Source organism: Bombyx mandarina, chromosome 02, assembly GCF_030267445.1.
Source record: "Bombyx mandarina strain Sakado chromosome 02, ASM3026744v2".
Lineage (NCBI taxonomy): Eukaryota > Metazoa > Arthropoda > Insecta > Lepidoptera > Bombycidae > Bombyx > Bombyx mandarina.
In genome coordinates this window covers 1,437,815-1,460,984 of record NC_143209.1, presented here as the reverse complement: position 1 = coordinate 1,460,984, position 23,170 = coordinate 1,437,815, and the positions used below count along the sequence as shown (strand labels likewise).

The following is a 23,170-nucleotide window of genomic DNA, read 5'->3' as shown; positions in this document are numbered from 1 at the left end:
ATTATTTTATTGCTTAGATGGGTGGACGAGCTCACAGCCCACCTGGTGTCAAGTGGTTACTGGAGCCCATAGATATCTACAACGTAAATGCGCCACCCAGCTTGAAATATGAGTTCTAAGGTCTCAGTATAGTTACAACGGCTGCCCCACCCTTCACACCGAAACGCATTACTGCGCGCGGCCTCACAAGAGGTCCTACCACCAGTATAATCAGCCGAAGCAGCCAAGAGCAAGTCACCGCGCGGCCGCCGCGGCTCAAACTCAAAGGTTTTGACGACACGATTAATAAAAAACATTAGAACAGAAAATAAAATATTTATTTCGTATAATTTCATATCCAATTTCATCAGATTAACGTATCGTATTTAATTTTTTTGACATTTAAACAAATTAATTACAAAAAGAAAAAAAGAAAAAAAAAACGTTTTCTTGGAAATTTAATACAAAACTAACAATTTTGCGAATACAAATAATTAATAATTACATATTTTATTATTTTTTAATCTGGCTTGAGATCTTTCACTTAAATCACAATATTATTGCTATAAACGTTTTTTTTTTTTAAATTACATTTAAAGTATTGCCAGAGCAGTCTGGCACCAAGTCTAACGGGCTAAAAAAAATTACCTGGGTTGCCACAATAGTTGAGCAAAAATTCCACATTTGCTTCTCACCTAAAAAATTGGCAGTGCCGATCGGAATCGGCCACAGGAGGTGTAAGTCGCCTCTGTATTCATAAAAATCTCTAAAATTTCTTTATTCTTTATACAACTAACCCTAAATATTTACAATGTTTACAAAAAATCTGAGGTAACGTTTTTGCTATTATTGTTTTGTACTGTGTGTGTTTTTTTTATTTATTATTTTCTGCTCTATAAATATCTATTTAACTATATTATATTTGTTACTTTTAATAATATCATAATAATCGCTCGGAACGTTCGTGCCTCATTCGTATTTCGTTAAAAACAAAGAATACTTTAACCATTTTTATTTATAATACATTAGAACTAATACTGAATATTTATCAATAAAATTTCGTGAAAATGTCAATTTCCCCAATTTTTTGGGGAGATTTAATTTTAATCCGACAACACTTAAGAACGCGAAAGGCGCATGAAACACGAAACGTTTCTAAAAATTACTAACATTTTAAAAATGTATTTAACAAAACAAAAAATAATAATAATAATAAAGTAATAATTACTTATATATGTAATAACTAGTTTAATATTTATTATCAACAACGTTTTGCGTTTATTGGCACATTATTGACGCGAAATAATTTAAAACAGTGCATGCGAGAATTTATGATGGAATTTTCCTAAACCAAGCGATACAATGTCAGAAACGAGGATATAAAAAATAATTGAATGTCTGTCTGTTTACGGACGATAGTTTTACGTGATAACGTCATAAAAGAAAAATTAATAAAAAATTGCATATTTTTATGAATTGAATTTAATTATTGTCACTGAATTATCATTACTTTGTATAATAAAAGGATTGAGATAGTTGAAAATTACAATTTTTTCGATAAATTAACGCATGAGCCGATCGTGCCTCTCTATCGCTTGTTGCGCGCTCTCGCTCGCACGCTCATTCTCTGGCGGAACGTGACACTTTTTCGTGCGTGCAGCCGGTGTTCATCGATTTATAACACGTTATCACGAAAAAAAAAGCTTCATTTTGAAATTTCGTTAAAAATTCGAGCATCTTTCCGAAGTACGATAAGACCTTATTAAGAGCTTTTTTTCGTCTGCCCAGGGAACCTACGTTCATTAAATAATAGTAGGTACACAACTTTAAGTAACGAACGCATGTAAAAAAATAATAATTAAGTATTGTCCAAACATAAAAAAAATTATATCGCTCCGATATACAAAATTACTCGGAATAATAGTACTGCACTGATGGCGTATACACTCTATATATACAACTAGTGCCGCACACGACTTCCCGGTGCCTGTTCACTTGACAGCTGTCATTGACACCTGTCAAGAATCCAAAATGGTGGGAGATCGAACGTTTTTGGACAATGTGTTCAAGCAAAACGCGAACGCGACGACCGTAAGTTTGAGAAATTATAATTGGACAGTTTTATATTGAATAAATATTTGCATTATTAAAATTAATTATAAATCTTAAATCTTGATTTCGTTATTTTTATCGAATAAAATGTTCGTAATAAATTGTTCTGATTTTTGACAGATAACTTTCGACAAAGAATAGTGTTTTTATTACTGATATTATTAGTTATTAAAAAATATATATATTAGTATTTGTAATGTTTCAAACATTAGTTGTGCAAGTATATGCAGACCAGACTTCGATTATTGTATATTATTACTCTGTTCATTGTAAATTATTCTAATGCTTATGCCGGCTTTGTTCAGATGCATCACGAGATGGGACCGCGAATAATAATTATCGCATTATACTTTTTTTCTTTCTAAAATATATTTTCCTTGTCAATACTTCATTTTTAAACAAAACAGAGTATTTTTTGATTAAACAAAAAAAAAAAAAAGCTCTCCCCAATCACCTCCCCCCAAATTTCCCCCAAAAAACGAGGGGAATCACTTCTAAGTACTTAAACTCAAACGAACGCGTAAAGATTATGCATAACAACACTATCCGATTGATATATGTCACATTTAATAAATAAAATGAAGCAACAAAAGATCGCGCGGACTTTGACGTTTCCTGACTACGACTTTGACGGGTCGTTGAACTCTCGCAACAACAATGCACTAATAAAAAAACCTATTCAAAACCTTTAAATCATTTAGTGCCTAACATCTGTTGAATTCTTAATAAACCGACTCATTGAAGCCGCGTCTGACGGTTCTATCATGATGTTGTCCACGGTCCGTAGCAAATCGTCGGTCTCCGATACAAAACAACGAAACAGTAGTAACGGAATATACCATAAAAACAATACTATTAACGTAATTAACATAAAACCGACGTAATATCATTTGCCTATCTAAAGAATTCTCGTCAACGTTAAGCTGTACTTCAAAAAAAAATTATCTATAAAATAATTGAATACAAAAATATAGATTTTTTTTGATCACATTTATATTAAGCTGTGTCCTGCACTTATTATATAATACATTTTGAAATAAAAAAATAAATCATTTACAAGCAACAACTACAAACTCGATACTGGATTATATCATTCGCCTTAAATCGATTATCTTTGTAATCGATTCTAAAAAAACTATCGCACAGGAAGACCCATTGATGTTTTTGTTAAAGAAAAAAAAAAAAAAAAAAAACTAGACATATTAAAGCATTCAACTCGAACTATTTACGCTAAACAAGTCTTGTAATTATTATTCAAGGCTAAAACAAAAATCGTATTTAATAAAAACAATAATCTATTCACATTATTGTTCATAATAAAAAAATTTTTTAAAAAGGAAACAAACATTACTTTTCTGACAACACTGAGGCCGTACGCCTACAATAAAGTAAATCAACTTTTTATTTAATTTTTAATTCGGTAACTACTTACAAATGGCACTTTTTCAACTAGACTTGAATCCGCTTTTGACGTTTGACAGTCGGCTGACAGCTGTCAAACTCGCGTCGTTCGACGTCCGGTGGTGTTTCAAACCTTCCACGGAGATCAGCGCCATCTGTCGACAAGACGGCCGTTGTAACTATACTGAGACCTTAGAACTTGTATCTCAAGGTGGGTGGCGCATTAACTTTGTAGATGTCTATGGGCACCAGTAACCACTTAACACCAAGTGGGCTGTGAGCTCGTCCACAATTAAAAAATAATAATTTTTTTTAATTTTTATTGCCCTTGTAGGCGGACGAGCATACGGCCCATCTGATGGGTGAGTGGTTACCGACGCCCATGGACTTCAGCAATGCCAGGGGCATAGTCAAGCCGCTGCCTACCGTTAAAGTTCAATGATTAATTTGTAAGCGTCCTGTGTATACGAGCCTTTATAAAAAAAAAGAAAATAGAATGTAGCAATGAATTGTCCTTTTAAGAACTAGGAACTGCATGAATATTAGTTTTTTTTTTAAATATTTTAAAGAATTCTGCAGAAAAAATATTATACATAATTATAACACATAATACATAGTGTAATCTGTAGGTAATTGCATTACATATTATCTATAGTCAACCTATCATTTGTGCTATGGAGGCATGTGGGAGAAAATTAAGGAGCACCATCTTGTATAGGGGACAAGTTGAAAAAGTGTCCGCCTGTAAACACCAAGTTATTGCTGAAAGACTCACCGAAACAGCGCTAGTGTAGCAAGTGGAAACAATATTATTATGAATATAACGGTTTTAAGCAGAGTGCAGTGTGGTAGAGTATGGCGCTGTTTTTAAAATTCTTCCACTTGCTACAGTGGCGCCATCTTAATTGGCTCCGTTTCAGCGGACGCTTTTTAATACACCGATTTTTAAGGGATTTTATGACCTGGTAACTGAGACGTTTAAGTCATGTCTTATTTTAATTTATATTCATATTTTTATGAATAATTATATTATGGAGTGAAATGAAATGAAGATGATTAATTTGAGACATTAATCAACTGGGATGAAATTAAATGAGATGATATGGGATGAAATGATTATAATCTCAGAAAAATGATGGTCATTTACTAAGATTTTTTCAGTGGACTTTTTGGAGGATCCCGAGAAGTTACGTCCAGCGGCTTTGTTTCATTTTCCCACATTGGTGCACTTTCACAGATATTAAACAGTTAATAAACCACCATTATTACACATTTAAACCCGAAGAAACACTAAATAGACAAAATAAAACAAATCACACAACTAACTTCACTCCTCGCGTTCCCCTTTAATATATCGAGATGGTGCTTCTTACTTCTACCCTCCATAGTTGGTACAGTCGTCACTCATCATTGAGTTTTGCAGCCATTACGAATCTAGTCGTCCTAGGATGCCTATTACATTAGATTTTAAAAAACGGATACTGACTAAAAACAAACTACAAATTTTAATATACTTTTTATATCCTGGTCTTAAACTAGAAATGGACATGTATAGTAACGGATCAATCTCATAAAAGCGTGTTAAAGAAAGAGAGGAGGTCACTGTCCTAAAACTCCTATGAAGTCTTCAATAAAAGCTTTCATTGAAGACTTTTCCGGTGATCGTCCTAGTCGAACCCGTCGCTTGCGACGAAGGGCTCGACGAGTAAATTAACTCTCAGACACAGCCCACTGAGTTTCTCGCCGGATCTTCTCGATCTTCTCAGTGGGTCGCGTTTCCGATCCGGTGGTAGATTCTGCGAAGCACGGCTCTTGCTAGGGTTCGCGTTAGCGTCGTCAGGTTTGAGCCCCGTGAGCTCACCTATTAGTTAAGGCTACGCTGATATAGACTCTCAAATCTCTCAGCTTAGGTAGGATTATGAAAAAAAAAAAAGAAGACTTCATATGAGTTTTAGGACAGTGATCACCTGACCGACCTAGTGGAAAGACTCGAACCTCACCTGTTCTCATTTAGCGCTAGCCTTCTCCAGGAAATCCATTTTCAATCTCAACTCAATGAGGAACAACTGCTTCTGGAGGGAGAATATCTCCTCCTTCTGCCTCAGTTCCATGTTGAGGATTTTCATCTTGGCCTCGTGCTCCCAAATGGCGTGCTGTCTCTTCGCCGAGAAGTACAGCTTCTCCTCTTCAGTGGCCGAGGCGCATTCGTGCTTTATGTGATCGTCCAGTTTGTCTTGGCTATTTATTGAATATAATATTATAATTATAAAGAGGAAAGATTTGTTTGTTTGTTTGTATTGAATAGGCTCCGAAACTTAAAAAAAAAACTAAAAAACTGGTGGAGCTCGATGGGGTTTAGTCGGTAGTCGGTTTTGCGGGGCGGGTCCTGCGTGGTAGACGCCGCGCAGCGCCTCGCGCGCCTTTCTCAAGGCGTAGTCTCCCGGTAAGAATTGGAAGAAGAGGAGGACTTTGGTCTTCCTCTTCTTCCTCTTCTTCTCTGGAGGCGCCGGAGTCCGACATAACCCGGTCCATTACCCCTCTCGACCGGGTATCCGTAAATGAATTCAAAAAAAAAAAAGGCTCCGAAACTACTCCTCAAAACTCCAATAATGTAACCCAAGGTGTAAAAAAAATACCTAAAATATCTTTACAACGCGCGTCCTGCGAAAACTATTGATGATAGAATAAAATAATGTACTACGACTTTGTAGAACACATTATTATTTACGAAAAAGTTTCGCGACAGCATATGTCTAACTATTATAGTTGTGCCGCAATAAGTGTTCTTTTATTTAAAAAAATAAAACAACGTCAAATATCGTTGAAATTTTTGTTAAAGACCCGAGCGGAGCCGGATCTGTCCGCTAGTATATGTATACAAGTTTCGTTGGTGAACAAGATAAGGTGGACCCAAAGACGATCTATCGAGCTTTTAAGCACCGCAATTGGCTCTTAGTAGGCTATCTGCCCGAGACAACGAGTCAAGTGATTCCAGTCGTTTTGATGTAAGTATCAAAATGTAACCAATTGCAATACCCAAATACCAGAGTTTCCCAAATATTCGACTCATAAATGTTAACACATATTCTTTGCCATTACTTTGTTTGTAAAATACGATAAATAAAAGCTAGCGTGTGAAGCACGTGCTACAGAACTCAACAGAAGCATATTGATCGAACAAATTCCAGTGAATCTTCACAGGTCTTGTTTGAAGAACTGGTGGTAGGACCTCTCGTGGGTCCGCACAGGTAGGTACCACCACCCTGCCTATTTCTGCTCTCTCAAGGTGGGTGGCGCATTTACGTTGTAGATGTCTATGGGCTCCGGTGACCACTTAACACCAGGTGGGCTGTAAGCTCGTCCACTCATCTAGGCAATAAAAAAAAAGAGGTCACGGATATGGTGCAGCAGTGAGATACTAGGTCAAAGTCAGAATTGTATGGTATAACGGATGGCGCATTAATCTAAACTACACATGACTGCATTGTGGCAGAATTAGGCAAGATGATAACCGTCTGGTAGGTATAAATACCTCTCACCACCAGTAATAAAGCAAATTTAATACTCGGCTGCTCATTCTGGAGACAGAAGAGAGTTGGAAAGAAAATCTTTGAAAATACAGCAGTTCATGTGGCAATTGGAATGAGGACACTGTCTGTGATGACAGTTGCGACCAAGAGTTGATTTCTACAGATAATTATATATCAGAGCAGTCTGAAGTTTGAAGACAGTTGGTCGGTAGGATAAACAGTATACAATTGAGTCATCGACCTCACGTCTCAAAGTGAGTGACAGGGTTACGCGTCGTGATGTCTCTGGGTACGAAGTAGGAGATGCTCTAGTGTGGATATTATTTTGAGTTGCTGCCGAACGAATAAGATGTATTGTCCTATTTTTACCCAGAATTGTCATATATTTAGAATACTTCAACGTCTATACTAAAGTGTGTGGCAGCCTTGATGTCCATGGGCTCCACTAACAATTCAATACCAGATCGAATGTGTCCGGTGAGAGGAATAACCTACCTTTTTTCGTGTCCGTTCTTCCTGGTATCATCCAAGTTGCTTAGGTTCAAAGGCGTGTTCGATAGTTCGTTTAGCTTCTGTAGGAAGTTCTGCTGGAGTCTGGCCTGTTCTAGGGCCTGCAGGGGGACCGGGAGGACGAGGGGGGCGGCGGGGAGGACCTTGTGTGCGGGAGCGAGAGGGGGCGAGGGCGAAGAGTGCGGTATGATCTGCACTTGGGGCTCGAGTACGTTAATCGTGTCGTCGCTGTCGTTCGTTGTCGATAGTCGGCCGTTTGACATCTGTGGGTTTAGGCATGAAATGCATAAAGGAGTCCATAGACAGCTTTAAAGTCGACAACCCATCTCGCCACACAAAACCTCCATTAAGTTAGCCTAACGTCCGACCTACCCTTGAAACCTTAACAAATGTCTTCGAAAACGATTCTAAATCACCTTGAGTTAAAGTGGTCCTATCGTCCGCTTCTGTGTCCGTAACCAGACCGAATGCGGTCTAATCGTTAGCCGGTACAGACCGGCTAAGAGCTAAAAGTCTGGCACGCCTAAACATTTACACCCTGAGTTTTCTAGTGCGAAATATTGAATTTGTAGTCTTTTAAGGACTTCGCTGCCTCAACTCTGACTGTCGTAACACAGGGATAAGGATCGATTCGTTTTCGTCTCGGCTGTGTGTATTTTTATCCTGTTTTGAGGCGATTGAATGTGGAATGTTAAATACTAAGGTTATTATACATTTAATACCATCACGATTGGTATCAAGTCTTGTGTCAATGACCCATTCGTCATAAATCGCGTTATATTGGTATGTATGTTTTTTTGATTGCTTATTGCTTAGATGGGAGGACAAGCTCACAGCCCACCTGGTGTTAAGTGGTTACTGAAGCCCATAGACATCTACAACGTAAATGGGCCACCCACCTTGAGATATAAGTTCTCAAGTATAGTCATAACGGGTGCCCCACCCCCTTCAAACCGAAACTTTGTGGTGTCGGCTTAAAACAGCATCAACCCATCTCTTCCAGTAGATGTTTAGAGGTATTCACCGGAGAATGCACAGCAGCATTCTCCGAGGACCATGGCAGCTTAGTTCGTTCAACCAACCGGCATTTACTAGTGGTAGGGCGTGTTGTAAGTCTACTTGGGTAAATTCAACTATCCTGCCTATTTCTGCCGATTGGCAATATAGGACAACCATTATATTACACGATTTAAGGCCGGTAGGTAGCGGCTTGGCCGTTCCCTAGCACTACTGATGTCCGTGACGACGGTAACCAGTCACCATCGGTCCAGTCTGCTGGAATAAAAAAACAATTGTGATTTCGACTTTACATCTCAAGGTGGCATTCGCGTAGTGATGACCATGGACCACAGTCACAATTGTCACGCGGCAATAAAAAAAATGCAAAACACTCACGTTAACAGGCACACAGTCGTCGTCCTTGATGCTGTGCCCTTCCGCGCTAGTTGTGGGCTCACCGTCTTCCTCTGAAACGACATGACCCTTTGCTTCAATCTTGCCACTAATCTGATTATTAAGGCCAACTTGATACTTGTTTATTTGTTGTTGAAACACAATTATTTCTGGCGCAAACTACTCATATGATCAAGGCCGACCGGTCGGTGTAAAATAAAAACGGGAATTCCACCACAAGTCTTCGCTTTGTCTATGGATTTCCGGGGAGACTGGGCTAAGCTAATTCCTAAATATTGACTGATTTACCAATTAAAACGACTTTAATCATGCTGATTCAGGGAACGATTCCTCTTTTTATTTATTTATGACATAGATGGGTGGACGGGTTCACAGCCCACCTGATGTTAAGTTGTTACTGGAGCCCATAGACGTCTACAACGTAAATGCTGCTACCCACCTGGAGATATGAGTTTTAAGGTCTCAGTATAGTTACAACGTTTGCCCCACCCTTCAAACTGTAACGCATTACTGCTTCACGGCAGAAATAGGTAGGGTGGTGGTACCTACCCGTGCGGACTCCCAAGAGGTCCTACCACCAATAAACCTTGTCATCTTATTTTTGAAGGGATTTTATGACCTGGTAACTGAGACCTTTAATTCATGTCTTATTTTAATTTATATTCATATTTTTATGAAAAATGATATTATGGAGTGAAATGAAATGAAGATGATTAATTTGAGACATTAATCAACTGGGATGAAATTAAATGAGATGATATGGGATGAAATATAATCTCAGTAAAATTGTGGTCATTTACTAAGATTTTTTCAGTGGACTTTTTGAAGGATCCCGAGAAGTTACGTCCAGCGGCTTTGTTTCATTTTCCCACATTTGTGCACTTTCACAGATATTAAACAGTTAATAAACCACCATTATTACACATTTAAACCCGAAGAAACACTAAATAGACAAAACAAAACAAATCACACAACTTCACTCCTCGCGTTCCCGCCAAAAAGTCTTTGTCATCAAATATTTTTTTTTAAGAGATTTTATGACCTGGTAACTGAGACCTTTAAGTCATGTCTTATTTTAATGTATATTCTTAATTTTATGAAAAACTAGCGACCCGCCCTCGCTTCGCTTCGGAAACATTAAAATACACATGAAACAAAAAAAAAAAAAATAAAAAAAAATTTAAAAAAAGTAGCCTATGTTCATCAGGGACAATGTCGGCTTCTAATGGAAAAATAAATTTTCCAAATCGGTCCAGTAGTTTCGGAGCCTATTCGAAACAAACAAACAAACAAATCTTTCCTCTTTATAATATTAGTATAGAGTATAGATGATGTTATGGAGTGAAATGAAATGAAAATGATTAATTTGAGACATTAATCAACTGGGATGAAATTAAATGAGATGATATGAGATGAAATCTAATCTCAGTAAAATGGTGGTCATTTACTAAGATTTTTTCAGTGGACTTTTTGGAGGATCCCGAGAAGTTACGTCCAGCGCCTTTGTTTCATTTTCCCACATTTGTGCACTTTCACAGATATTAAACGGTTAATAAACCACCATTATTACACATTTAAACCCGAAGAAACACTAAATAGACAAAATAAAACAAATCACACAACTTCACTCCTCGCGTTCCCGCCAAAAAGTCTTTGTCATCTTATGAACCAGAAATCTACAGCTTACACGCAAATTTACAAGCAAAATCTATTAACGGGTGTTAATAGATTTTGCTTGTAATTCTCACTAGATGTGGGTAGTTAGAAATCGCATCCGAAAGCATTGGTGGTTCGACCAACAAAGCAAAAGAAGGATTCATCGCTAAGGTAATATTGGACGTTACCTTTGACGTCTAAGGGATGTATGCTCTGCCACAGCATCCCATCGAGCAGACTTGACGTGTCTGATTGCGGAGGCTGCTGAAAATGAATACGAACAAGAGGTTTAATGCCACCATTTAACACCAGGTGGAGCGTTCGTTTGTCGATCCGTCTAGGCAATTTACATTGTCTCAAACTTTTTCGTCTGTGTGTTGCATGTCGCGTGACGGTCGGCCGCGGAGTAGGGATAAAATGAAAGGCGCTCGTCAGAGCAGCCAAGGCCAATATTGTGGTGCCTATAGTTCGCAGCAGCTGACCGTGTAGTGCAGTGATTCTGATCCTTTTTTTTGTTGCGGCACATATTTAACGATTTCAAAATTTGGCGGCACACAAAGAAAAAGATAAAAATTATTAACTTACTACCGAATCACATACATTTGCCAATTTTAACGAAAGAAAAGGTGCAGTAACTACTATGCCACACCTTGTGAATCCCAACTATCACTAAAACAACACGTTTTGTACGCAGAAGTGACAAGTGTGCGCCGACTTGAGACATATTCCTATTGCTATGCACTCCGCTTCATCATAATTTGGCACTAAGAAAAACCGCGTTGCAAAGCAAATAATAAAATAATTTATTTTTTTGGGGATTTAAATATTATATATTCATGTTAAAAATATTTTTCTTTTTAAATGATATAATTTAATAATATTAACATTATTATATATTTGCAAAATTTGGCGGCACACAAAAGTGCCGCAACACAGTGGTTGAGAATCACTGGTGTAGTGTATAGACTATTACTCATTTATGCCAGTGCTCTACACTATTTTGTTTGTTTTTGTCAGTATCTAATATAAATGTTGTTTGTCAGAGTTAAATGTCTATAATTTAAGAAAAAGTTTCTCTTTTACCGTGGTTTCATAAAACCACACAATACTTTTTTAAAGTAATGTATTTTTTATGAAACTATTGTTTCATTTAGCTGTAATAACATGACGGAGCGTAAAGATTATAGACGACACGCAGACACGGCAAAGGCGTTAACAGTCTGTCTTCGTTTTCGCAAGCGGTCTCCTAGCACCCAGTGTATGCGGCGTATCTACCAACCTGTGTATCGTGAGCGCGCATTTTGCATTTCTTCTTATAGTTTTCGTACCACATCTTGACTTGCGCGGGGGTCCGGGGTCGCTCGCCGCCGCAACGCTTGTTCACCTCCTCGCAGATCGTGGACCACACCAGCTGAGCGCGCATTAAAGTGGTCAATTGAAATCGAATGAAACACAAAATTCATAAAACGATTACGAGTGCCCGCAATAGCAGGCGTCATGGCGAGCTGGGAACTCACAAGGGTTTGGTGTGAATACCAGTTGACGATCGCTGTGCGACAGTCCAGTGGTTCTCAATCTTTTTTTTTTCTTTTTCCTACCTATGCTGATAGTCTTGAGAGGCTATTTCAGCTTCTCCTTGACGTGTAGGTGAGCTCAAACCGGAGTGTTGCTAACACTGGCCCTAGCAAGAGCAGTGCTTCGCAGAATCTACCACCGGATCGGAAACGCGACCCATTGAGAAAATCCGGCGAGAAACTCAGTGGGCTGTATCTTTGGGTTAATTTACTCGTAGAGCCCTTCATCGCACGCGATAGGTTCGGCGAGGACGGTGCTTGTGGTACCTAAAAGCACCGTTGATGGATCGGGAGGATCCGTAATGACGTTTTTTGCTTAGCGAAGCACTCACTGACACGCAAAAGGTTTGACAGTCGCAATGAAGATAGGTAGGTTCATCTATTCTATCTATCATCTATTAGGTCATTTACTGAGATTTTTTCAGTGGACTTTTTGGAGGATCCCGAGAAGTTACGTCTAGCGGCTTTGTTTCATTTTCCCACATTTGTGCAATTTCACAGATATTAAACAGTTAATAAGCCACCGTTATTACACATTTAAACCTGAAGAAACACTAAATGGACAAAATAGAACAAATCACACAACTTCACTCCTCGCGTTCCCGCCAAAAAGTCCACCCAATTTTGTATGCAGTTGGAACAGCGCCCCTAGCGGCAAACGTACGCAAACGATCCCATTCCATACAAATATGAGATAACTTTTACGCTATCGAGAATGTTAAAAAGCTCGCACTAACCGCACTGAATATGACACATATTAGTGTATCACTACATTAGTCGAAGTCGTCGTGGCCTAAAGGATAAGACGTCCGGTGCATTTGTGTGTAGCGAGGCACCGGTGTTCGAATCCCGCAGGCGGGTACCAATTCTTCTAATGAAATACGTACTTGACAAATGTTCACGATTGACTTCCACGGTGAAGGAATAACATCGTGTAATAAAAATCAAAACCGCAAAATTATAAGGTGGTAGGATCTCTTGTGACTCCGCACGGGTAGGTACCACCGCCCTGCCTATTTCTGCCGTGAATCAGTAATGTGTTTCGGTTTGTTGGGTGGGGCAGCCGTTGTAACTATACTTGAGACCTTAGAACTCATATTTCAAGGTGGGTGGCGCACTTACGTTGTAGATGTCTATGGGCTCTAGTAACCACTTAACTCCAGGTGAGCTGTGAGCTCATCCCATATAAGCAATAAAAAAAATAGAGGTCCGAACCTTACGCCTTACGGTGCATGGCGGCAAGATACCATTGATTGTCAGGTGGTCCATGACATTCCCAATTGACCCACGACAATAAACTAATCCAACGACCACTTACTGCCAATAAGGTAATTATTGATTCGGTACACCAATAAAAATGCAAACCTAAAAGAAACGCGTGAGGTAATTTATAGATTAAAAAAAAATTTTTTTTTCGTCTTAACGCCCCAAACTTGTTTCCAGCCGACCTAAATGTACAGATTAAAGAAGAATTTGGTTGGAGCGTTTCGTACAATGAAAGCGAGGCTATTTTTTTTTTTTCTTTCTCCTAGGCTTTTTTTTTTCCACACACGAGGCGTCCTACCACCAGTAAGATCATCATAATCGGTTGCTCTTGGCAGAGCAGTCGTGGTCATGTGGAATTCTTGCTCATTAAAGCCTTAACAGATGATTTCCACAGTTTGCGAACCGAGGCCCGGTGCACACACTCGTTAAGTGGGGTTTCAATAAGGTCTTTCACCTGATCAGTCCAACGCATGGGGTTTCGTCCACGAGATCTCTTATCATTGACCCTACCCTGAACAACAAGTTTCTCGATAGACTCTGCTGGCCGACGCGATACGTGTCCAAAATATCGAAGAATCCTGGATTGCACTGTTGACGATAAGTAAGATACATAGATATATATAGAAATATGTATATATTGTACATATGTGTTTGTTTTTCATCTTACTGTCATTAGGTTGTCGCTGTGTTTTTTGGGACTTCACGAGATGTGACAATGACTTATAGACAAATTAGCTGTTCCAGTCCAATCACCAAAAACAAAAAAAGATGCGTATACAATTTGATGCTCGTGAAAGAAGTTAAACTTCTTTTTCAATGTGTAGTACTGTGGTTTTCTTCATTTTTCATCCTTAAATAAAATTTCTCTTGCAAATAGGGAATGCTGTGTATAAGAGAAACGACCTAGTTCGTTTTGTCCTTTCCCTCTTTTCACGGTCGAGTGGTTCGCGAGACGCTCTGTCTATTTTCTCACTCTCGCGCCTAAATTAGCCGTAACGAATCTGTCCCGAGTTAGATTTTACTGTCAACGCGCCTAAAGAAGTTGTACTTCAATAGATTAGCCGTAACGAATCTGTCGCGAGTTAGGTTTTACTGTCAACGCGCCTAAAGAAGTTGTACTTCAATAGATTAGCCGCAACGAATCTGTCGCGAGTTATATTTACTCTCAACGCGCCTAAAGAAGTTTCACTTCAATAGTTGTGCCTACGTAGTTTACCATTGCAATTACATTACATTCGGATAGTTTTCATTAATACATGTTTTGTCTTAAGATTGTCTTTATTTGCTTGTGGTTCGATTACGTAGAAGGAATTCGAATTGTAAATCAATTTATTTTAGACACAATATTTTAGGGAAACCGCTCTTAAAAAGGGATCTGAGAAGATTAACTGATTAATTGGTTTACCCAGCAGCTGAACCCGCGTTTCCACTCTCTCGACTTGTAACCTAAGCATTTATTTAAACCTTCTAGTCAGCGGTTCGAGGTTGTAAGCTATATAGGGTTCAGCATGGGGTTACATAACAGGTTTTTTTACTGGTGGTAGGACGTCTTGTGAGTCCGGGTAGGTACCACTATCCTGCCTATTTCTGCCGTGAAGCAGTAATGCGTTTCGGTTTGAAGGGTGGGGCAGCCGTTGTAACTATACTAAGACCTTTAGAACTTACATCTCAAGGTGGGTGGCGCATTCACGTTGTAGATTTCTATGGGCTCCAGTAACCACTTAACACCAGGTGGGCTGTGAGCTCGTCCACCCAACCAAGCAACAAAAAAAAAACCCAAAGTACCTCTGTTGAATGTTGAAAGCAGTCGTCCGGGAAGATAATCAATTTCGGAGGCTCATTCAAATTGCTTTTAAACTAGCGGAATCTATATATTAATACGTGAAGCAAAAACTTTGTATCCCTTTTAAGGAAAATTGCGCGGACGGAAGAGTATGAAATTTTCCACACTTATAGAGAATATAGAGAAGAAGTGCACAATGCTAATATTTTTTTAAAATAATGCATAAAAGATACATTAAATCAATACAGAAAACATTACACACACTACATACCATGTATCTGACGCACACACGCATGCATATTTATTGTCAAACTTTTGTTCTTGACGTCTGTTGTCAAATTGAGAATAGAATATTGTTTGTCTTTGTTAATATTTTTTATAGTGTAGTCTTGGCGAAATTTGTGATTATAGAAGTATAAAATATAATCTTAATAGTGTACAAAGCTACAATTCCAATTAATTATAGTCGAATTTCGACTACTGCGGGACCTCTAGTACTTTTAAAATTCTGATTTCCCTAAAACTGGAAAAGTACACAGAGCTTTAATTAAAACCATGAATAATTAATTTATATATATATTTTTTTTTTTAACATTACAAATCGTCTTCATTTTTATACGACACAAATTCTTCTTAACGACGCTCCAAAATTCATTACCTCATGAATAACAAATTCAAAGTATTAAAAAAAAAAGATTCTACAATAACCTAAATTATTAACCGAAATAAATTATTTATGAAATTTCAACATATCAGCATAATTTTACGCGCGAAAAGAAAATTTCACTAAACGACTATAAATAATGCAAATCGATTTAGACCTTATGTCGATAGCCATAAGGTGGCATTTCTATTTACGACACTACGATGTTACGTCTTCATGAATACGATGAAAATATTCAAAAGCATTTACGTAGGCATATAATATAATGTTGTGTAATTACTACATATTATTTTAATGCTCTCACACATTTATGTGTTAAAAAAGGTATTTTTTTTACTAAAAAAAATTATCTTGAATAAATGTATAGTATTAACATCAATTTAATTTTAATGGATAGATTTAAATTTCAAACGTGTAATATGAAAATTATCAGAATGCGTGAAGGGTGCGTAACGTTGAGATAAATCGAATGAGCCTAAACTTGATATGTTCAGGAATTTCGGACGAAATCACTGCCCAGCTGGTTTTAAGTGGTTACCGGAGCCCATAGACATCTAAAACGTTAATGGCGCCACCCAACTTAAGATATGAGTTCTAAGGTCTCAGTATAGTTACAACTGTCCCACCCTTCAAACTGTAACGCATTACTGCTTCACGGCAGAAATTGGCAGGGTGGTGGTAACTACCCGCGCGGAATCACAAGAGGTTCTACCACCAGTAATTATGCAAATTATAATTTTGCGGGTATGATTTTTATTACACGATGTTATTCCTTCAGGATGGAAGTCAATCGTGAACATTTTTTGAGTACGTATTTCATTTGAAAAATTGGTACCCGCCTGCGGGATTCGAACACCGGTGCATCGCTCAACACGAACGCACCGGACGTCTTATCCTTTAGGCCACGACGACTTCGAAACGTGGAGTTAATAGAGGAGAAGTCTTCAGACCCAAGCTTACCTGTTTACTTCTGTTGGTTGCGTTGTTGGACCGACCCTGGCGGAGTACGTCCCTATGTCTGGCTATCAGCTCGAGCACCGTGCGTTTCTCCAGCTCGGTGAAGTTCTTCGATCGCTCCTTGTGGCCGCGTCTGGCGCGGAGAGAAGTGGCACTGCGCGTTGACATATCACTCTGTAATAAAGGAAATGTTGAGGGGGAATTAGCTTAACACATTGACTGTCGTGACCGGTGCCATACGCGGTGCACTCAAGTAATCGTGTCAATTTCTGTTACTAAGAGCACCTGGATTGCCTGACTTTGCCTACTTTTGTTTTTAATGCATGTTTTAGTCTGTTTGGACAACAAAACTGGCGGATGAAAGGCGATTTGCAAGCAGCAGAGATGCGAATGTTGCGTTGAATGTGTGGAGTAACGAGAATGGTTAGAATACGGAATGAATATGTTAGAGGAAGTTTGAAAGTGGCACCTGTGACAGAGAAGCTGAGAAGTGCGCGTTTGGGATGGTATGGGCATGTGATGAGACGAAATGAAAATGAGGTTGGTAAGAGAGTGTTAACTATGAACGTGGAAGTATATAGAGGAAGAGGTAGACCTAAGAAGAAATGAATGGATTACGTGAAAGATGATATGGGTAAGAGGGGAGTGAGCGAAGAAATGGTATATGATAAAAGAGTATGGAAGGAGAAAACATGTTGCGCCGACCCCAGGTGACTGGGAAAAGGGCAGGATGATGATGTTTTAGTCTGTTAGGTCTCTAGAAATAGATTCAGTCTCAGTGTTTTCGGATTCGTCTTTGCCAGAGTCTACTAGATATTCCGGCGTCTTAGTAAGAAGATCGAAGAGAGAAATCGACATAGTTACTTCAGTGGGCCACGTAGAGCACCGGTGACCCACATGAATGCTGCCTTGAATTTATCGTGGAACTTTCAGTCAGTTGAATCAATTCACTTAATAAAAGTTTAAGTATAACCCGTTATTTTACACAAAAATCAAATCAAAATATTACATCAATCGTACTGTTACCAACGTACAGAAAATACTTGGAGAAAAGGACAAAAAGACCGAGAGCCTAAGTCGGGCGATACAAATCCGTGGCATCATTACGAATCACCGACGTTTGTGCCATGAAGCGTCTTCCATTGCGGGTCGTTGGTTATTTGGAGAATCATTTTAAGTCATTGTCTCAGTAGGGGAATTCAAGCTACATCGACCGCACTATCCACGGGGGCTATGCAAATCGCACCAGATGGTGGTCTGATTGAACAAAAAAGGAAAGAAAAAAACAACACAGTGATGCCAACTCCGGGGTTTTCCCCCCAAATTTAGGGGGAAAGAATCTATACAGGGATTTTTTTAGGGGGTGAAATTTTTTGGGGATATTTTTAGGGATAAAATTTAATTTGTATTTTTTTTAAATTTTCTACGTACATAAACAAAAATAAAAAAATTCAAATCGATTGAATGTTTCCAATTTTAATAGATGACACTGTATGCATTTTTTATTATACTCTTAACAGCTGACAGCTAAAAACAGTCAGTTATAATTGTTAGTTTTTGCATTGTGCACTATCTTTTTTTAAAAACATGTACCAAATATAAAATACCAGGTTTAAAATGCCAAAGGGAGAAAAAGTTTCTGGCTATTCTCAAAAATATACCACTAATTTAGTGGTTTTTGAAAGTGCTTTGAAAGGGGAAAAGTTTTCAAACAGTTGGCGACACTGAAACAACAAGTCCTTAGTTTTCGCGATAATCTTTATGTAACGTTCGCGTAAAGCAGATAATTATCGTGTTAACACCGTAATCGTTTTTAAACCGAATTATTATAACATTATCGTGTGCGATGCCCGAGATAAGGACTAACGTGAACCTGAGTTACATTATTACGTACGCGCCTATATCGTAACGCGGATGCAACGTACAGTAATTATATTCATATCGGTCCGTCTATATCTTAATGGCGCCTCCAGTTTTATCTATTGGTTTTGTTAAAACGTTTTTTTTTTCTTTTCATTTAGCGGTCTTCGTAATTCGGACTGCAAATTTGCGAGCAGATTTTTATCAGCTGTGTTATTGGTGGTGGAGTGTCTTCTGAGCCTGGGTAGGTATCGCCACCCTGCTCATTGCTGTGGTGAAACAGTAATGCCACTTTTTTCCTACCTATTTTCTGGTAGGCTAAGAAGCTATTCCAGCTACGCCCGGACGGGTATGTGAGCTCACGGGCTCAACCTGAGAGGATTTGCTAACACTAGCCCTAGCAAGAGCATCGCTGAATCTACCACCGGATCGGAATCGCGATCCACTTAGCAGATCTGGCGAGAAACTCATTGGGCTGTGTCTGGGCGATAGTTCGCTCGTCGACCTCTTCGTCGTAATCGACGAGAACGCTGACCGGTGCCTGTTAAAGTTTTTTATAAGGTTCTTCTTCTCAATCGTACACTCCTGGCGGAGTGGTCGTGGTTACGTATGTCTTATTACTTGGTTGCGGCTTTTGCGAGGCTTCTCCATTTCTCTTTATTTGTGGCGGTACATGTACATTCAGTAAGGGAAGGCTTAGTAGATGACTTAATCAAGCCTGTCCACCTTGTGGGTGATCGGCCGCGAGAGCGTTGACCGTCTACTCTTCCTTGAACTATTAATCATTCCAATTATTACTGGTGGTAGGACCTCTTGTGAGTCCGCACGGGTAGCTACTACCGCCCTGCCTATTTCTGCCGTGAAGCAGTAATGCGGTTTGGTTTGAAGGGTGGGGCAGCCGTTGTAACTATACTTGAGACCTTAGAACTTATATCTCAAGATGGGTGGCGGATTTACCTTGTAGATGTCTATGGGCTACAGTAACAATTTAACACCAGGTGGGCTGTGAGCTCGTCCACCCAACTAAGCAAAAAAAAGAGCTTTAATAAGGGATGATATGGTACTTTTTTTTCAAAAACCCTTTAGCAATTTCTGCAGTATATTTGAAAATAAGCTCAACACTAAAACGGGTAATCACGGCTGCGGCATTACTGATGTCTATGGACCACGTCGCCTCCTTTCAATGCACATCAAGCCCTCGCCTTCGCAGGTAGGGGTTTAGTAATACGAACCGCACATTTCCTTAAAGTCATCAAACGCTTATTACGACCGAGCTTTTATGGTTCGACTTTAATTTATTAATTCAAGAATCCCGCGCTGTAAGTGTTTACGAGCCGCGAAAGCTCACTATCGAGGTCCAACATCCGACATCTAGATTTATATTTTAACATAAAAATTTAAATAAACCTGTAAAAAAAAATCTGTGTTTTATTCATTATCTTTTAACCGGTGTGTTGATAGTATTTCAACAGAATATATCGAACTGTTTGTCTTCGAAATGTAATGAAGAGAGATATTTTAGTATGGTATTATAGAAACATCATCGTAGGAGACGTCAAATAAAAGGTGGGAAGACGATTTTTCGAGGAATGGAAGAAAACAGCTCACAAGAAATCGTATCTGACTAGGGGACGTATCTCCATACTGTAGACCGCTATATTCGCACCCTGATCCTGATTCATGGGAGTCGTTTAGCGCATGAGTACTGACCAATTCGCGAGCTCCTACAGGAGGATCATCGGCCTTTAGGCAGTGGCGGATTTGCAGTCTCGGCCGCCCTGGGCCCCAAGCCATCAGCCGCCTCTTTCTCAGCATCCACCATATAGACTACATAATGAAATTACTTTATTGCCAACTTTTATCTAAATAGATTTAGAAATTTGGGGAAAAAGTTTAATTTTATTTCGCAAGAATATAGGACATAAGTTGTTACAATTAGTTATTTGCGCTAACATACTCTGACAACTTGGCATACGTGGTTATGATAACTTTTACACAAGTGTTACCATAAAATCTATGGTAGGCAGATTATGGTTATAATTAGGCAGATATGGTAGGCAGTAGGTATCTAATATATCTTTTAGGGCCGTCTAACAGTGGATGTACTTCCTAGCTATTGAGTCCCTAGATAGTACGGCTATTTTAAACTAGATGACACTGATTAGCGTAGCCGAAGTAAGCCGTACTACATAAATGTGTGTGAAATAAAGAAAATGTTAATTGTGAAGTGTCATGTCGGAGTCAAGTCCAATAATTAAACACCCCCTTATAATCCGTAAAACGTAGTTTTAATTAATAAACACGTATAATAAATAAAATAGACATTTTTATTTCCTACCAAAAACATAGATGGTTTTAGACAGCTGCAGCCGAAGTTACCCTTTTTAGTGCTGAGCTTATTTACAAATATACTGCAGAAATTGCTAAAGGATCTTTGAAAAAAAATACCATATCCGTAATTAAAGCTCATTGGAACGATTAATGGTTCAAGGAAGAGTAGACGGCCGAAAAAAATCGATGTTTATCGTACATCGATACTTTTAAATCGATGTTTTTCTAATATCGATCATCCCTAGCCAAGAGGCATCTCGATCCATTCGGCTACGAATAAGAGATTTTATTTGGGAGACAAAATGTGAATAATTTTGGTACTATCTCTCCTTTCGCCTAGTTGATAACAACTGTAGTGCGAGGTCTTGTAGGGAATAGCTACATTTTTTTAATTTTTTTATTTATAAATTTATTAGGCAATTCTTTACTAAATGTTGACATTTTTACTTGTAGATTAGTTTTTTTTTATTGCTGAGGTGGGTGGACGAGCTCACAGCCCACCTAGCGTTGAGGGGTTACTGGAGCCCATAGACATCTACAACGTAAATGCGCCACCCACCTTGAGATATAAGTTCTAAGGTCTCAGTATAGTTACAACGGCTACCACACCCTTCGAACCGAAATGCATTACTGCTTCACGGCGGAAATAGGCGGGGTGGTGGTACCTACCCGTGCGGACTCCCAAGAGGTCCTACCATCAGTTGATTAGTAGAGAATGCCTCAGGCATTAAGTCCGCCATTGTACTTTTGTGCATTAAGTTAAATAAATAAAATTTGTTCGTAAGTCCGATTAAAAGCCCATTAAAGCTGAACTAGATTATAATGTTCTCGAGCTTTTGAAAGTGGAACGGCGATACAAGCTTCTATTCGCAAAAGGTTATGGCCTATGGCAATAAAAAAAAAACTATAACATTTTTCTTAAAAATTAAGCATATTATTTTTTATTTTAAAAAACGGCCCACGTTATTACGAATTATTTATTGGTCTTGTCAAAAGTGACACGGAAAAAAAAAAGTTTTGACAACCTTTAATTAGGGTCGAATGTTGACAGTTTTATTAACACGTTTACGATCGCATCGGTCATAGTGTTAATGGTACAATTTGCTCGACTCGACTCGACTCGAGCTTGATCTACTAACTTACGCATTAAGAGACAGATAATTTGATATTCAAATCCGACGCCCGCGATCCGAGAGGATTGCTCGTAAAACTAGCAAACTAGCAAATAAAAACTAATTTGTTATATATAAAAAAAAATATATTCTGCTAACCATACCTTTTGCTATATATAAAAAAAAAAAAACATTTTTCTGCTAACCATACCTACCGTGGCAACAGGATAATAAATAAATTCGCCTTCAACAAAATAAAATCATTAATGGAGTCAAAATCAGTTGTATTTTTATTATTGATGATGATGATGACTCTATAACTCCTGGTCAGGTTTGGATATAATTTAAATGGGACCACACAAGAAGCACCAGCCTTCGGATAGAGAAGCACCAAAGTTCGGAGGTAGCGGACACGAAATACTGGTGGTAGGACCTCTTGTGAGTCCGCGCGGGTAGGTACCACCGCCCCGCCTATTTCTGCCGTGAAGCAGTTAATGCGTTTCGGTTTAAAGGCGGGGCAGCCGTTATAACTATACTGAGACCTTAGAACTTATATCAAGGTGGGTGACGCATTAACGTTGTAGATATCTATGGACTCCGGTAACCACTTAACACCAGGTGGGCTGTGAGCTCGTCCACACATCTAAGCAATTAAATAAATAATAATAATAAATTAGAGTTTGTAAGTAATTCTTAGAGTTAATATTTTCTTAGTTGGGAAGACCTACCTGTTTGTTATTATCCTTTGTTTGCTTTATTTTCTTTTCATTCATGGATCAATAATATTTGATAAATAAATAAATTATTATCTATATATTAATAACGCGAAGCAAAAACTTTGTATCCCTTTTTACGAAAATTGCGCGGACGGAGGAGTGTGAAATTTCCCACACTTATAGAGAATATAGAGAAGGAGTGCAGAATGATAATAGTTTTTTAAATTATGCATTAAAATACATTGAATCAATTAAAACAAAACATAACACACTACCATGTATTTGACACACACATACACTATTTGT

The 23,170-nt window shown here is 38.5% G+C and overlaps 1 protein-coding gene across 4 annotated transcripts in view; it reads right to left on the bottom strand.

Annotated features, from left to right (window-relative positions):
- Nucleotides 1-299: 299 nt before the first annotated feature.
- The window catches only part of LOC114251154 (uncharacterized), a 91,147-nt gene continuing 68,276 nt past the window's right edge, over nt 300-23,170 (bottom strand). For 2 of the 4 annotated variants that reach the window (XM_089732965.1, XM_089732951.1), the window contains exons 2-8: nt 16,849-17,019; nt 11,881-12,012; nt 10,790-10,865; nt 8,928-8,998; nt 7,518-7,795; nt 5,493-5,730; nt 300-3,647 (exon numbers count right to left, since the gene is read on the bottom strand). In XM_089732965.1, coding sequence (XP_089589091.1) covers nt 5,499-5,730; nt 7,518-7,795; nt 8,928-8,998; nt 10,790-10,865; nt 11,881-12,012; nt 16,849-17,013 — 954 coding nt within the window. In that variant the 5' untranslated portion in view covers nt 17,014-17,019 and the 3' untranslated portion in view covers nt 300-3,647; nt 5,493-5,498. The remainder of the gene's footprint in view (nt 3,648-5,492; nt 5,731-7,517; nt 7,796-8,927; nt 8,999-10,789; nt 10,866-11,880; nt 12,013-16,848; nt 17,020-23,170) is intronic. The other 2 variants (XM_089732969.1, XM_089732958.1) reach the window with 1 other exon arrangement.